Source organism: Olea europaea, chromosome 6 (assembly GCF_002742605.1).
Source record: "Olea europaea var. sylvestris chromosome 6, O_europaea_v1, whole genome shotgun sequence".
Lineage (NCBI taxonomy): Eukaryota > Viridiplantae > Streptophyta > Magnoliopsida > Lamiales > Oleaceae > Olea > Olea europaea.
This window is the reverse complement of record NC_036242.1, coordinates 5,727,070-5,743,030: the sequence shown is the minus strand read 5'-3', so window position 1 is coordinate 5,743,030 and position 15,961 is coordinate 5,727,070. Positions and strand designations below refer to the sequence as shown.

General features: G+C 35.8%; 2 protein-coding genes across 2 annotated transcripts; one reads left to right on the top strand and one right to left on the bottom strand.

The window, feature by feature from the left end:
* Positions 1 to 6,657: 6,657 nt before the first annotated feature.
* On the top strand, positions 6,658 to 12,148 carry LOC111395626 (protein SPA1-RELATED 4-like). The gene is made up of 8 exons (XM_023021710.1): positions 6,658 to 8,039; positions 8,185 to 8,366; positions 8,499 to 8,656; positions 9,240 to 10,203; positions 10,276 to 10,422; positions 10,552 to 10,863; positions 11,376 to 11,435; positions 11,650 to 12,148. The coding sequence occupies exons 1-8, from the start codon at positions 7,514 to 7,516 to the stop codon at positions 11,836 to 11,838; spliced, it is 2,538 nt and encodes an 845-aa protein (XP_022877478.1). The 5' UTR covers positions 6,658 to 7,513; the 3' UTR covers positions 11,839 to 12,148.
* Positions 12,149 to 12,241: 93 nt separating this feature from the next.
* LOC111395627 (beta-glucuronosyltransferase GlcAT14A-like) lies at positions 12,242 to 15,029 on the bottom strand. Its single transcript, XM_023021711.1, has 5 exons — positions 14,788 to 15,029; positions 13,504 to 14,271; positions 13,333 to 13,408; positions 13,124 to 13,239; positions 12,242 to 13,047 (listed from the first exon to the last, which is right to left on the bottom strand). The coding sequence occupies exons 2-5, from the start codon at positions 14,072 to 14,074 to the stop codon at positions 12,551 to 12,553; spliced, it is 1,260 nt and encodes a 419-aa protein (XP_022877479.1). The 5' UTR covers positions 14,075 to 14,271; positions 14,788 to 15,029; the 3' UTR covers positions 12,242 to 12,550.
* Positions 15,030 to 15,961: the final 932 nt, after the last annotated feature.

Genomic DNA, 15,961 nt, shown 5'->3' with positions numbered 1-15,961 from the left:
TTCAACAAATTCTGCCTTCAAGTTACCACACAGACTAGACACATCTGATATCGTATGTTGCCTGTACATACCCAACATTTCTTCCATTCAGTCTTCAGTTACATATCTGGAGGCACCAGAAGCAGAACTAGGCTCAACTCCAGTTGAAGTTCTCGATGTACCACGACTGGTCGTTTCTTGCACACGGATGTTATCTGGTATTTGTGGTACTACATTATCTACTTCTCCAGTGACAATGGCATCTAATATATTATGTTCATCGTCATCCAACAATGAAAGATTTGTGTACCAGGGTGTTTGTAATTCTTTCTCTGTAGGTTGCAGCACTGCAATGACTTCGATCTGTAATCATAACAAACTATCATAATCCATTTGTTTAATTGAACTTGTTAATAATAAAATGCGAATGTCATTCTACATTGAAAATAAAAAATTCATACATCTTGAGTATCCAAAAATTGCTTAACACCTGATTCCTTTAGTATAGTATTAGGCCTCAAATTATAGATTCGAGGAATCTGCACCGTTATGTATTTACGATGACCAAACTTTTGTCCAATTCGTGGAAACGCTTCATATATCCAATATTGCAACGTAAAGAAAGAGAAATGTGATGTATAAATTTTATTCTTTGTACAAAGAAATTATACATAATACGTAAGTAATTAGAATAGGAACACAATACCTGAAATGCGAGTGGATTGCCTTGTAATGCATACTTACATTCTGTTTGTCCATTCTGTTGCATCCTTAGTATTCTTTCCAAGTGTGACTCTTTCAATGAATTTAACAAAACGAAATATGCTATCCGGCCCCACAGATACGTAAGGAACTCATCCAGATATTCAACCATGCCCAGAGTTCTATAATCAACTTCTCGTGAAATCGATTTCAACACACACTCAACCAACATAACTAATCCCAACTTAAATTTATCTTCTGTATCTTCACACATGTGGAAAGTTTCAAAAAAGCATTCTATTGCTAATTTTTTTGTGCCATTGAAGTATTGATTTCTAAGACGATCGTTATTATAATCAATTTCTACGGATGGTTCATGGCAAGGTAGTCCAGTAATGAGGCAAAATTCTTGCAGCCCAAACCTAGCAAGATGGTCATCTAATCATACCCAAAGTTCATTGTTTTTGCCACAATGCATAAATCTCATTATAAATTCGTGTACCAACTTGCTAGTAAATTGTTCTTCGTCTCCTTTGAAAACAGCTTCATATATAAATCCATAAAAATTACTACACATCAAATAACATTGTTGATTTGCATCTATGAAATTTCCACAATTTTGAACGTATTGACGATTTGGATACTGAAGGATGGTAGCAGAAAATCATTGTTCTGGAGAGAGAACGTTTCTAAAGACATCTGCATCAATTATACAAGAATTAATATTTTTAAACAACTGTAATTATTTTTTCAAGAATTAATATTTTTAAACAACTGTAATTATTTTTTCAAGAATTAATATTTTCATTTGATTGTACACATCTATTATAGTAAAGCAAAGTACTGTTAATTGTACAATTATTTAAGAATTAATATTTTCAAACAAATATAATTTCTTTCACGTCTTGTATACTAAACAAAATTAAAATCAAAAATTAATATTTTAAACAAAATGTAATATTTTTGTTTACATATGACGTAAAACATACTGGGTGGGTAATTACAAAAAAAAAATAAAAAAATATGATGGTTGCATTTCTGTGTCTCTGTGACACTCTCATAGTGTCACGGAGACGCTGCTCTCCGTGACATGGAGACGAGGCTTTTTGAGTAAATTGTAGTTTAAAAGTATATTTTCTTTCAAGATATTCAACTAACTGCTAAGTAGCACAAATATTAAATACAAATTTTGAATTACTTACATTTTCCGATCAAATGAGCGTCTTTTTTGAGTGAATGTGGAAAATGTTTCTGGCTAAATGAATGTGAGAATGAAACTTGAATTAAAATATGTAGAGAGTGAGTGAAAGTGACAAATAATTGTAGTCAAATGTGTGGATGGGGGAGTAAATGAGAAGAAGGAGCTAAAATTAATTAAAACGTGTGAAGAGTGAGTGAATGTGACAAATAATTGTAGCTAAATGTGTGGATGGGGGAGTGAATGTGAGGATAATGAGTGAACGAGAAAAAGTAGCTAAAAGTGTACATGTGAGTAAATGTCAGAACCATTTTGTTGTGTTACGATAATTGAATGTTGATGATAGATTCTGTATATAGTGAATATATTCGCTTGTTGTGTTGTTATAATTGAATATTTTTCACACATTATATATATATATATCAGTGGTTTCTTTAAGCTTTCTTATGTTGCAATTTGAAACTTTTTGACAAATTATAAATTTCTTTTTAATTCATTTTGTTCCATTAAAATTTTATATTCACAAAAAAAAAATTAACGTTTTGTACAATTCAAATTTTATATTAAAAAAAAATGTTCGATAAATTTCTTTAATTTATTAAAGCTAACCGAGTTAATCAATTTTTCCTTGCTAACTGCTAAGTAGCACGAAATTTATTTTATTTCCACATACATGATCACACAGAATGACACATATATTCACATATTATTGAAAAAAAAATACAAGGGACGTTAACATTTATATTGAAACAATATATTTCTTGACATTTCACTCATTTTTTGACATTTGACGTGTATTTCTCGACATTGAATGTCTGCTAATCTGGACACTTGACAGTACATTTGTATAGAACGACATTTCAAATAAAGTATAGTATTTCTCCACATTTCATTAGAACATTGACATCTCCTACTCCACTATATGAGATAATAAAGTTATAAGCTATTTTCAACATACAACATTCTGAACATGTCACTAACTTATAAATCACCGGTTTGCATCCACAAAATATTACATACCATCATATAAACAAAAATATGCAAACCACTATCTAAACCAAAATATATTTTCCGTACCACAAAATATTACATACCACCATATAAACAAAAATATGCAAACCACTGTCTAAACCAAAATATATTTTCCGTACCACAACATAAACCAAAATACATATTGAAATACCACCATATAAATCAAAATAGGCGAACCTCTAAATTCTACGCATCCCTCTTACCCCTCTTGCGACCAGATCGGGTGTATGGCGTCTTTGTGTTTGCACTAGCCTTCTTCAGCCTCAACGATTGAGGTCTACGTGTAGGTGGATCAGCTGCCATCGAAGGTCCAGAAACAACGCTATCATGAACCAATTGATCATCAATGGTCACACCAACTGTAGGTACAACGGCTAGTACCTCTTTCACAATATTACAAGCAACATATACTGACCCAAGTACTCCAACCCCACCTCCCGACGTTATGGACACATCAGGGATATTGCAAACAACTGGTTCGGTTGCCTCTTCAACATCATGTCTGTCCGCAGAAATATTGGGAGTGAAAACATCATGTCGGGGCTTGTCTCCACTGCGATCGTCATGACCAAATCCACCATACCCAGCACCAACATTGTGTTGTCCAATTTCTGTAGAAACTTCATCAAACCTTCGTCGAAGAACATTCATCTCATCAGTGACATGATTTCTCAAACCACACACATGACCTCCCAGATCATTTTGAAGACTAACGAATCTTGTGTTCATTTCTTCCCTCAAATCCCCCATCTTGCTCTCAAATGCCTCCCCTTGTTCATTCAAGATAACTCTTATCTCATCTAAAGACACAGGTCTTTCAACGATCGGATCCCCCTTCTTCTCTGCCTTCAACGAGATGCAAACCTTGATGACGAGGTCCACCTTTGTTGCCTCTCTGGGATTTATTTGGTCAACGGTTGTTGTCATCGTTCCGTATGACATCATCTTCAACTGGACAAGTTTGTATTTCTATGATTGAGCAACAAGACCATCTAGAACAGGGTCGGCTGCGTCTTCCAATGGAACTAGATTGACGAAGTACGGCTGCAATTCTTCTGCAGCGGTTGCTCGCAGCGTTGCCCACAAGTGCACCTACAGGAGAAGAAAAATAGGCTAAATGAAAAAATATATATTGTGAAGTGTAAGGCAATTAAGTATGTAAATAGTCTACATTTGTCTTCTCAAAAAAATCTGAATATGTTCGGGAATGAGGTTGTTTCGTGCCAGACCACCGCAACATCCTCGGGACATCGTCACAAGTCTTACTCGAGAATTGAGCTCCCAACTCCGGAATTGCCTCGTACGCCCAAATCTGCATGACATTTGTAACAGTAATAACCATATTTGGAGATAAATAACAATGAGCGATGAGAAGAACTGAAATGAACAAAAATAGATGTATACCTGGACAGCAAAAGAGAATCCGTACAATGTGTAAGTCATCCTAGCACAATCATTTACTTTTATCATGTCCATCTTTCTTCCCCATCCACGTAGTAGTGATTTGATGAAAAGTTGAAAACATACTGTCCCCCATGGGTAGACATTGAAAAAATCCAAGTCGTCAACGATGGAAAGAGTTGTCGAATTTATTCATATATTTCGATCTCTTGAATTAAATACCTCTTCAATAATTAGTGCCAACCCAAACTTGTAACGATCGTTACGATTGGCACATTTCAAAAAAATTTTCTCCAGGTCGCTACACGTTATCCGGTCCATATTAGCAAACATTTTATCTTGTAGACGAGTTTTCTCTAGGATTTTGTCAACTTTGGCACCTTTAGGCACTGGACTGCACTTCAAGCCAGTAATTAGTGTGAACTCCGATAGTCTAAATCATGCAAACCTTTGGTTCACCTTAAACCAAGCCTCAAACCGCTTTCGGCATACCATCGATCTGTTTACCATTTCATGAATTAATTGAGCAGATAGATTCAACTCCGGTAACCTTGCAACATGTCCTATACAACTGTCCTCCAACTAACGCTTTTGCTGTGGATCCAATTTGTTGAGGACAACTGATATATATTTTGTGTTGCTCACTTGCGACACATGGGTCGGAATACGTTCTTCCTCCGAAATTTTATATCGGTGTGTCATACTCATCTACAAATCAAAACAAATGAAAACAATACTTTAACATATAGTATGAGAACGTACAAATGAAATCAAATATAACATTCTTGTTAAAATGCAGTGAAAGAAAAATGATTTTTACAATACAATGGTTTGATAAAATACCATATCTAAACTAAGTTGTTTAATTTTTGAAATTAAAACAAACCTGACTTCTAATCTGAAGCTATCATGTAACCATTTTATAGTTGATCACCATTCAAACAGTTCAAAAGTATACACACAATCTTCTACAATTTCATTAAGTTAATTGCCTAATTTAGATATGCAAATAAATCGAAAATGCAATATTCTTTAGCAAAATAAATAACAACAACATAGCCTTGTATTAAATAAATTTAGAGCCAACTACGACAGACCATACGAAAAATCAAGTATACATGTCATAAGATTTGACAAAGTTTTCTATCTGCTATCAACCTATCACAGTTTTCCTCCATAAGAAACCATCAATATACAAATGCAACCCTCAACAAGATGCAGAACAAATTTGATGCGAAAATGAAGCCATTTAATTGTTGATGAGTATTCAAACAGTCTAAGAATGTATAATAGCAACACAACCTGTGTCATTTCATCATATTTATTGCCTAACTTAGATGCGAAATATGCCTCAAATGGAGTATTCTTCACTTCGTACTAGTGTTATTTATCATCTAGCAGCATCAAATTTAGTTGACATATAGATTATATCTCAAAGTAAAAGATACAATAACAAGGACAACAGAAAATACAATCATTTTCCTGATTTCTTTAAACACTTTACCTTTTCGAAAGTATCTCACGTGTACCACTTTTTATCTCAAATTGTATCAACAGTTAGTATTTGCTCGCCCAATAGAATCGAGACACTCAGTGACCTTGACATTAATTTATGTTAAACTAGCTAAATTTTAGAATTTAGGAAGAGCGGAGACTTGGGAAAGTGAAAAAAATAACGAAATAAACTTACTCTATAGCACTGGACTCTGAAGTGTGGTGGGCAAGCGGCAACTGGGAAAATAAGAGAAAAATGGACAGGCTCGTTATCGGCGGGTTGGGTCGGAGTGAAGATTGAGAGACTGAGAGGACTTAGTTTAGGGCTTCTTTTATTTTTTCGTTCCCCCGCCTTCATTTTTTTTTTTTTTTTTTTTTTTTTTTTTTGTATTCGGGTCGGGTTCTATCAGGTTTCCATTTTTTACCCATAACCCGATCCAACTCGACTCGCACCTACTCGACCCATAACCCAACCCACATCGACCCACACCTACCCGACCCAGGAATTTAATACTGATTGACATTTCTACGTTGATTGACATGAATAATGATATGGAAAATTTAGAATTCTTGTGTGGATATAATATTTTCTAACAAAGGTATTTTCGTCTACATAATTGGAAAATGAATATTGACAAAATAATAGATATTTTTACAAATAACTCGTTGAAAATGGACATTACGTGAAATTCCCTCTAATTTGCTTAATTCAAAGCCTTCGGTTATATTATTATATATTCTATTAATTTTGACCTCTTGCGTCTTTCGCTGCCGTTCATTGGAATTTGGTGATCATTCTGGACCACAAATGGATAAAATACTGATCTTTTTCTGTGGGTTTGAAAGGGCAGCTAGGATGTGATTTAGCCACGTGTTCATATACAAACATACATACGTAGGAATGCATTATTGGAATGGAATCGAAGTGGGAATGACTGCATTTACTAATTTTTGATGGATACAGAGAATCTCTATAGGGTTTATTAAGGTGATATTAATTTAGTGGAAGAACAGTTACCGAAAAATGTTTCACTCCGAACTGTATCGAACTTCATGACCGTATTTTTACTTTTGTTATCTTGGCAAAAATTCTTGGGGTTCTGGAATTTTATAAGGTTGTGGTGTTTTCCTTTGGAAAACAACACGATGCTCTTTTGTTTCTATCTGGGGGAGTGAGTGTAAAAAATCTTTTCCCCACCAGCTACGCTTTGCTTTCATGCTGATAATTGGTATTGCTTGTTGTCCTTCTCTCTTCTATCTCTTTGTAGCCATACACACACTGGTACACTGTGTGTTTCTGCAAGTACTGAAATGGATGTCGATGTGATGATTTGGTATTCTTTTTTATTTTTATTTTTTTCATTTCTAATTGTCTTGGTCTGTTGATAATTTGTGAATTTGCTAAAAAGGGTACGCAGTTATGTTGATCTTTTAGGTGTTCATATTCATATGAATTCTTTAAGCTTATCTGTGTATGCTAAAAAGGATACGTAGTTATACTATCTACCGGACACTGAACTCGGTTGATGTAGCTTGGAGATATTGTGGCCTTCTGGAGCAATTTGGTTTTCCATTTTGGGTATAATGTGTTCTTCATTCAAGATTGCTCTGGAATAGAAAGAATTGGTTAAAAGTCACAGGATTATTTCATTGTACAGTCGTGAGTGTGTTTATCAGGATTCTTTTAATATTAATAGGCTGATAATAATGGGAGGCTCATCAAAGTCTGGTCGGCAGATGTCTAATAGTTCTAGGGAATTGAGTTCTTCGTCGGACTTTGATAGAAATTCTAGGATTATCCATGCAAGAAATATCAAGTCCTCAGGTGACAATACAACCCAAGAATCTGGGTTCATGTCCGGAGGAAAGGGGAGGGAAAGAAGTCTCTGGCCACTCACCACCCGCTATAGAACACAAGTTGGAGACTCTGAAGATTCTGCCTCTATGGGGCCCCTCAACAAAACTGTGCAATCCAGTGATGTTAATTTGAGACAATGGTTAGATAATCCAGAAAGGAAAGTGGATGCTCCTGAATGCCTTCAAATATTTTTGCAAATTGTGGATTTTGTTAACCTGGCGCATTCTCAAGGAATTGTTGTTCGCAATGTGCGGCCATCTTGCTTTGTCATTTCCTTGTTTAAGCGAGTCTCTTTCATAGAGTCTGTTCCTTTTCTGGATGCTGGTTCAGATTTTCTCGAAGACAGGTCCAACAGCCAAGCAGCCGACATTAAAGGTTCACCATTACCTTTGCCTCACATCACATACACTTGCACCAACAAGCTCAGAGTGAGTTAGGGGCCAAAAATTATTAGCTCGAAAGGAACTCAGTAAATGATTTTCGCAAATGATTTTGATCTGTTGCTTGCAACTATGTTCAGGTCGGGTTATTTATGCTTCAGAAGCCAGCGACAATGAGCGAACAGAAGATTATAAGTATTACTTCCCAATGAGACAAATATTGCTCATGGAATCCAATTGGTACAGCAGTCCAGAAGAACTTTCTGGGGGTACTAATTCTAGTGCTTCAGACATTTATCAACTCGGAGTCCTTCTGTTTGAAGTAAGCTAAAAAATACCGAAGCTTCTCTGTTTTTCCTGTGCAAATGCTGTTTAATTTAGAACTGATGTGCATTTCTTTGACAAGAATAAATTTTCTAGCACCTTACTGATGTGGTTAATAACATATTACCAGCTATTCTGCACATTTAGCTCTCTAGAAGAAAAAAGCACAACTATGGCAAGCCTGAAACATCGTGTCCTTCCTCCTCAGTTGCTTCTGAATTGGCCTAAAGAAGCTTCATTTTGCTTATGGTTGCTGCATCCTGAGCCGAGTAGCCGGCCTAGAATGAGGCAAGTTTTTGCTGTAACATTTCTAAAATTTCAGTTGGCATTTGTGCTTTTATGCTTCCTCCGCTTGCCTTCTTATTGAAGATTTCTCTTGTTTTCTACTGCACCAGCTGGTGTGTTTTTCTTCAAACATCAACCTTTGTACTCTCAAAGTTCCTTTTATAGATACAGGCTGATGTGTGTGATGCTTACTATGTCCTCTAACCAATTGCTTATCTATCATGAGCAAAAATATGGGTGGGTTTGAAATGATCAATTCGTCTGGAAGTCATCCAAAACTCATGTTATAAAATTTTAAGGTCATTTTGCCTGTTGTACTGACCTACCAAATGCCTTTTTGAGCAAATGTTTCTCTGAAACTCTGGGATTGTCTTTGGGCACACCTACTTATGTCTCCATAAAAAAGATGATATCATTTATATGTGCTTTTCAGTGTCTGCTTGGTGACCCTAAACCCTCCTCGACTACCCCTTTGGGGTGATATGTCTTGAAGTTGCACGGTGGGTTTTGCAAAAAATTTGGCAAGTAATTTGTCTGACAAAAGATTAGTTTCCCTTTCTTATTTTACATATTCTATGCATAACAGTGAGGTGTTGCAAAGTGATTTTTTGAATGAACCAAGAGATAGCATAGAAGAACAAGAAGCTGCTATGGAGCTCAGAGAAAAAATAGAGGAGCAGGAATTATTGTTGGAATTTCTTATGGTGACACAGCAAAGGAAACAGGATGCTGCAGATAGCTTGCATGAGACAATCTCCTTTATATCTTTTGACATAGAAGAAGTCACAAAACTGCTTATGGCTCTCAGGGCAAAAGGAGGTTCGAGTATGGAGTTGGGGAAGAATTCGACTTCAGGTCCAGAGAGAATAATTACTGATGATGATGATTCTGGTAGCTCAGTTTCTAGAAAGCGTTTCAGGCAGGGGCTTTATAACAATAACCCAGAAGAATCTGGTGACCAGGCAGATGAGCATCAGAAATCAGAAATGCCTTCTGGACCACAGGGAAATGTTCTCTCCAAAAGTTCTCGGCTGATGAAGAATTTCAGAAAATTGGAATCAGCTTACCTTTTGACAAGACGCAGGTCTGTCAAACCAGTAGCCAGACCATTGACTCAACATTTTCCAGTTAGCAGCAATGTCAGGGGATCTATGGCAGTCACTGAAAAAAGTTCGATTAGTAATCTTTCAACTAAAGAACGGTATAGTGAGAGTAGGCAAGGTGGATGGGTGGATACATTTTTAGAGGGATTATCAAAGTATCTCTCCTTTAGTAAGCTGAAAGTTAAGGCTGACTTGAAGCAAGGGGATCTTTTAAATTCATCCAACCTGGTGTGCTCGCTGAGTTTCGACCGCGATGGTGATTTTTTTGCGACTGCTGGTGTAAACAAGAAGATCAAAATTTTTGAATACAATTCAATCATAAATGAAGATCTTGATATTCATTATCCTGTGGTGGAAATGACAAGTAGATCAAAGCTTAGCAACCTATGTTGGAATGGCTATACCAAAAGCCTGATCGCTTCGAGTAACTTTGAAGGGGTGGTGCAGGTTCCTCACAATAACCCTATATACTATTGACATATAACTCTCCTTAACTCTTTTATGTGATATATTTTCCAGGTATGGGATGTCACGAGAAGCCATATTTTCATGGAAATGAAAGAACATGAGCAGCGTATATGGTCTATTGACTTCTCAGTGGCAGATCCAAAAATGCTGGCCAGCGGGAGTGACGATGGCTCTGTTAAGCTCTGGAATATCAATCAGGCAATTCTATTTTTGTAATTAATGGACATCAGCTTTGAAACTAAACGGGCTACAGTCATCTAGTTATCTGTGCAGATTGAACTCTGAATGTGTAATAAGTTGTTTCTCTTAAATGGATTGCTAATGCAGGGAGTAAGTGTCGGTACCATTAGAACAAAGGCCAATGTTTGCTGCGTTCAGTTCCCCGTGGATACTGGCCATTCCCTGGCTTTTGGTTCAGCTGACCATAGAATATATTTATATGATCTACGTAACTTAAAAATGCCTCTATGCACGTTAGTTGGGCATAATAGAACTGTGAGCTATGTGAAGTTCATAGATTCATCTACTCTTGTTTCGGCATCTACGGATAACACTTTAAAGCTTTGGGATTTGTCAATGTGCACATCAAGAGTTCTAGATTATCCTCTCCAATCATTTACAGGACACCTTAATATAAAGGTATCTTGATCTTCTCTCTATTTATGAAACCCGTTAAATTTCATTTTATATTATCCCATTTATTTGACATTTTGATTTGTCTTTTGAGAAAGTTATTTAAAATTTAGTTACATTGTACAAGATCAAGTAACGTTGTGCTCTTTTCCTTTTTGGGCTCTAACAATTCAGAATCCCAGTCTGGTTTTAATGACTGGAAAGATGAGATGGAAAGGAACTTCCATTTTACCTGGTCAAACACTTTATTTTAACCTTTATCTGATATCTGCCTGCATCATTTGCAGTATGAAACAATAATGTAATTGTCTTTGGTAATGAAGCTTTTCATTCATTTAATTTGACATTAGTCCTGATCTATGTCTCCATATCCTGCGGGCAAATGTCCCGTATAATGTGTTTAACGCATTTGTCTGATGTCATCCTGGCCTTATTCATAATCCATGATTTTTTCCCATCAATTTCCAATGACATGTGATCATACTCGACATCTGATGGTAGACATTGTTTTGTTGCAGAATTTTGTTGGCTTATCCGTATCGGAAGGTTATATTGCAACTGGCTCGGAAACAAATGAGGTATCTCACATCATCACTTTAGCACTAACCGTTTTGACCCCTCGTGCTCTAATATAGTTTTTCTTCTAACTTCATTATAATTGTAAGTCAACTGCTGTTTCTTTCCAGAGAAACAGTAAACTGAAGTTGGTCAATTTTTTAGGAAAGGTCGTCTGATCCAAGCATAATGATTGTTTCTATTCTTCTGTGTTGGATAATATCCTTCCCTATACAGGTTTTCGTCTACCATAAAGCTTTCCCCATGCCTGTATTATCATTTAAATTTACTGGCACGGATTCACTTTGTGTTGATAACATGGATGGCACCGCCCAATTTATCTCATCGGTCTGCTGGCGTGGTCAGTCGACCACCTTAGTTGCAGCAAATTCCATGGGACATATTAAGCTTTTGGAGATGGTTTAATTTGGTTAATCATGGGCACTGGAGAAGCAAAAACAAATGCTTATACAGGGACAAAACCTGAAAAGAAAAGCAACTACGGCCAGAGGAGTTGATGCCTAAGATCTGCTTTATAGAAGGTTATAGTAACAAGAAACAGATATCAATAGGAACGTATTTTTGCCCTTAGTTCTTAGCGAACGAATTTAACTTGAAGAGTGAAATTTTGTTTATATATTCAAAAATTCTTATCAAGCATTTTGTTGTGGTATCATACCAACCTCAGTTCCCAATTAAGGATGGGGTAGAAAGTGATTGCTTGGGCCATGATTAAGTACTTGTTTGGTAGTGTTTTTTAAGTGTTTATAAATTGTGAGTCCTGTAAAATGCGTGAATTCAATGTACCAAAAGTTAAAGGTATACTGTGTGAGAAATTTTGTGCATTTGTAAACTATAATCTGCAGATTTGGGTACAATCCACTGATCCTCGTTATATAGCAATGGAATAGTTGTAAGCAGGGCTAACCGCGAGATTTTCCTCCTGACCAATCATCTGAATCTTCGGATTTGTTATCTGCATTGCTAATTAGAACCTACCAAACGATGGTGTGAGTAGATCAACGCCTACTCTGATACAATTCTCTTAAGACTCGTTATTTTTGAAACTTGTGAAGAAAGATGCAGGATCTGTGTGCACCTTTCTCCATCGTTGATGAAGAACAATACAGATACTTATCTAACCACATGGATGGTGAGCTACCTTGTCTGTCAGCAGTTTATTCATTAGTTGCTGAAGCCTCTGTGCGCCTCTACCTGGTCTGAGTACGGTTGGATTACCTACCTTGGCACAGCGAGGCTTGCCTTTGCACCATCCACCAGGTGTGAAACTCCCATTTCTTCGACCAAGTAATTCTCTATCAATTTTATCCAATACCCTGCCATCCTTCTTGAACTTCCGTGCAAATGGAACCCCACTTTCAATCATTTTTGCAGTATCATTAATGGAGAGGGTATGGGGATGCTGTTTGGGGGGGAAATCCCAAGAAATATAGTGCATGTCGTGGTTGACAACAGTCGGTTTAAACTCTGGAGAATTGCAGATAACAGTCTGAAAATAGCCTTCTGGGGAGGACACGAAATTTGAGTAGTACATGAGTAGGGTTCTCGGAAGATTATCCCAACCCCATATGCAATACTCAACAAATTGACGCGATAGGATCATCCAAGCTGAACCTGCAAAACATGCAGTGTGGCAAATTCAGAAAATGCTATATCAACGAGTCAGGTAGAAGTTAATATGTGAACTGACCAGTGAACAATCTGAACGCAGTGGGCAAGGTTCTTCCCGGTGTGACCCAAAATATATTAGACTTGTTTTTCTGGTAAAGTCCAGGGTCTATAATCAATGGCATTCCCCTTCCATGCCTGCAAAAACCAAATATATTATTCCATGTTAATGGTTTGGTTTTCCATCTTATCGATCACCGTTCTTGAATCAAACAAGCACACAAAACTTACGCTTTCCATCCTAGATTGCTTGTGTGCTCAACGAAATTCAGTTTCCGGCTTACATTGGAAAATGTGTACATAAGATCTGCAACAATGAACTGGCTATGTTAGAAGAACGACAGCAAAACAGCTAGCATAAACTAGCTACTGTGTGATAGCAGAAAAAATGAAAAGGCTCACCATCTTGAGTCACCAGGGGATAATCTGAAGCACTGAGGTTGATAAACCAATCCCAATCTTTATTTTGTTTTAGAAGAATGGCACATGCATGAAGAGTATTAGATACCATTGTAGGTCCTCTATAAGTAACCATATTTGCTTTGGTATTCACATACACATTCCCAACCTTTGAAAAAACAGGATCATTTTCCACTCGAGAACTGAGTTCCTGTCTCTCTTGGGGAGATGATTCAAGATCCAAATGAAGGACATAATAGTTCCATGGATGATAAAGTGTATGAAGTGTCCTCCAAAGCTTATCTAAATCGCCTCTCGACCCAGAAACCAAATAAGCGAACTTTGGAATCGAAGGAAGAGCAGAAGGCGGTGGAGCTTGATTAACCTCTGCCTCAAAGTAAACATCGGTTTGATTGGACACAGCATGGGATGGGAAGACTGAAAAGATAGAGTTGATTGTGTGCAACGATGACACGAGCCCCATATTGAAGGAGTTTGCAAGAAGGAAAACACAGAGTAATGAACTTATAACAAGAGGAAATACCCATTTCTTCTCTGCATTCATGTACCCCATTGCGAAAACTTGTCTACCAAAAATTTCTCATCAATGAAATTGCTCTCTGTTCTGAACAATTCAACAATTAGCCACTGAAGGTTCCAATAAATGGGGCGGATTCTTAATCCCAACAGTAGCACCAAATGTTCAAACAAGGATCAACGACGTGGTTGACCAGATTCCGTGAACTGTACTCTTCCAAGACATGAATATGTCTGTCGAATTAAAAAACAATTAACGAAAGAACCGAGTCTTGTCTTGGTTGAATAATTTAATACCATGTTCAAGGATTGATCTACATGTTTTATAAGCATACACGATATTTCCTATAAAGAAATTAAGCATACCAATTCAAAAATCTCGTAACTGTATAAAAAAAATTGCGAAATTGTTCATCTCCAAACAAAGGCAAGAAAATAGCACCAATTTCAAATCAAATCTTAAATCAATCTCCAGAAAATAGTCTCAAATTATGAAACCCAGGGCTGAATATCAACTATTCAAAAGTCGAAATCATATCAAAAGTTTTTGGGCTATAGATCACGAGATAAATTAGCGAAACAACAAATTTACCCAAAGAGAGTTAAATATAAATAAACTGCATACTACGATGAACATAGAATATACATGCATAACAAAATAACAGCCAAATCACAGCTAAAATTAACGATCTCTCTCTTAAAATATGAATCTGCAGTGTATACATGTGTGAGAGAATATAAAATACGTACCCTTTTGTTTCATTTATTGCTGAGATGAGAAACAGAACGAGTACAAACATATATATAATTTTCTGCAGAATATTCCAATCGATCAATCAATTGGAATCAGAAAAAATCACACACATACACACATACACACAGAATCTGCAATTCTGGTTGTGTGTATGTGTGTGTGTGTGTGTTTTTTTTTCTGTTTGAATAATATGAATTTGTTTATAGAATTTGATTTGGAATTTATTTATTCCCTGTTTCTTTTGACCCAGAAATTTCCCCATTATTTCCGCCATTTTTGTTCATAATAATTGTAACTAACTCATTTCCACCACGAATTTTACATCCAACGGTCTATTTAGAATAAGGGCGCGTTTGGCAAGAAGTCAAAATGAACTTTTGAGATACTTTAAGACTTATTTGACTAAGTTTATGAAAGAATTTTTTCTAATTAGAAAAGTTTTTAAAAGTTCTTTCTTTTAAGAACATTTTCATAATACAAAACTCTTTTAAAAATGAGTTTACAAGCAAAAATAAAGGCAACTTCCTCCTAAAACTATTCTATAAAAAGTAAAAGTAAAAGCAAAAATTATATCAAACGAACCCCAAGTCAATGTAATTAAAATTGTACATAAAGTTAGCTTATAATAATTTCTTTATCCACATAGAGACAATATTACCTAACATACTCTTAGGGTCCATTTGGTAGGATTTCTGCTTTTTTAGAAAAACTTTTTGAGTAAATTAATTTAAGTCAACTTTTTCTAAAAATTCTTCTGATCGAACAAAGTATTTTTTAAAAAACTATTCAAACATGTTCAAAAGTTCCATACAATATTCAATTTCGTCTCATAATATTTATCAAGCATTGGTTTCTAAAGTATATTTTGCAGTGAGTGAAAATCTTTTCAATTTATTTACCAAAACATAAAGTCAATAATTGGAATAGTCTTTTTTATTAGTAAATAAAAAATTATTTGTTTGCAAAGCAAACACAATTCAAGTACGTCATACAAATCAAAGAATAAATAAATAAATATCATGTGATTCGGTGAATAAATCAGTAGAATATCCAATTATATGGTACGATTTTAGTAGAAATTAGTAGAAAAAGGTACTTACATATTCAACCGTTGACAAAAATTATTTTTCTCCATTAATTAAGGGATTTTTTTTTGTTTGTATTAATTAA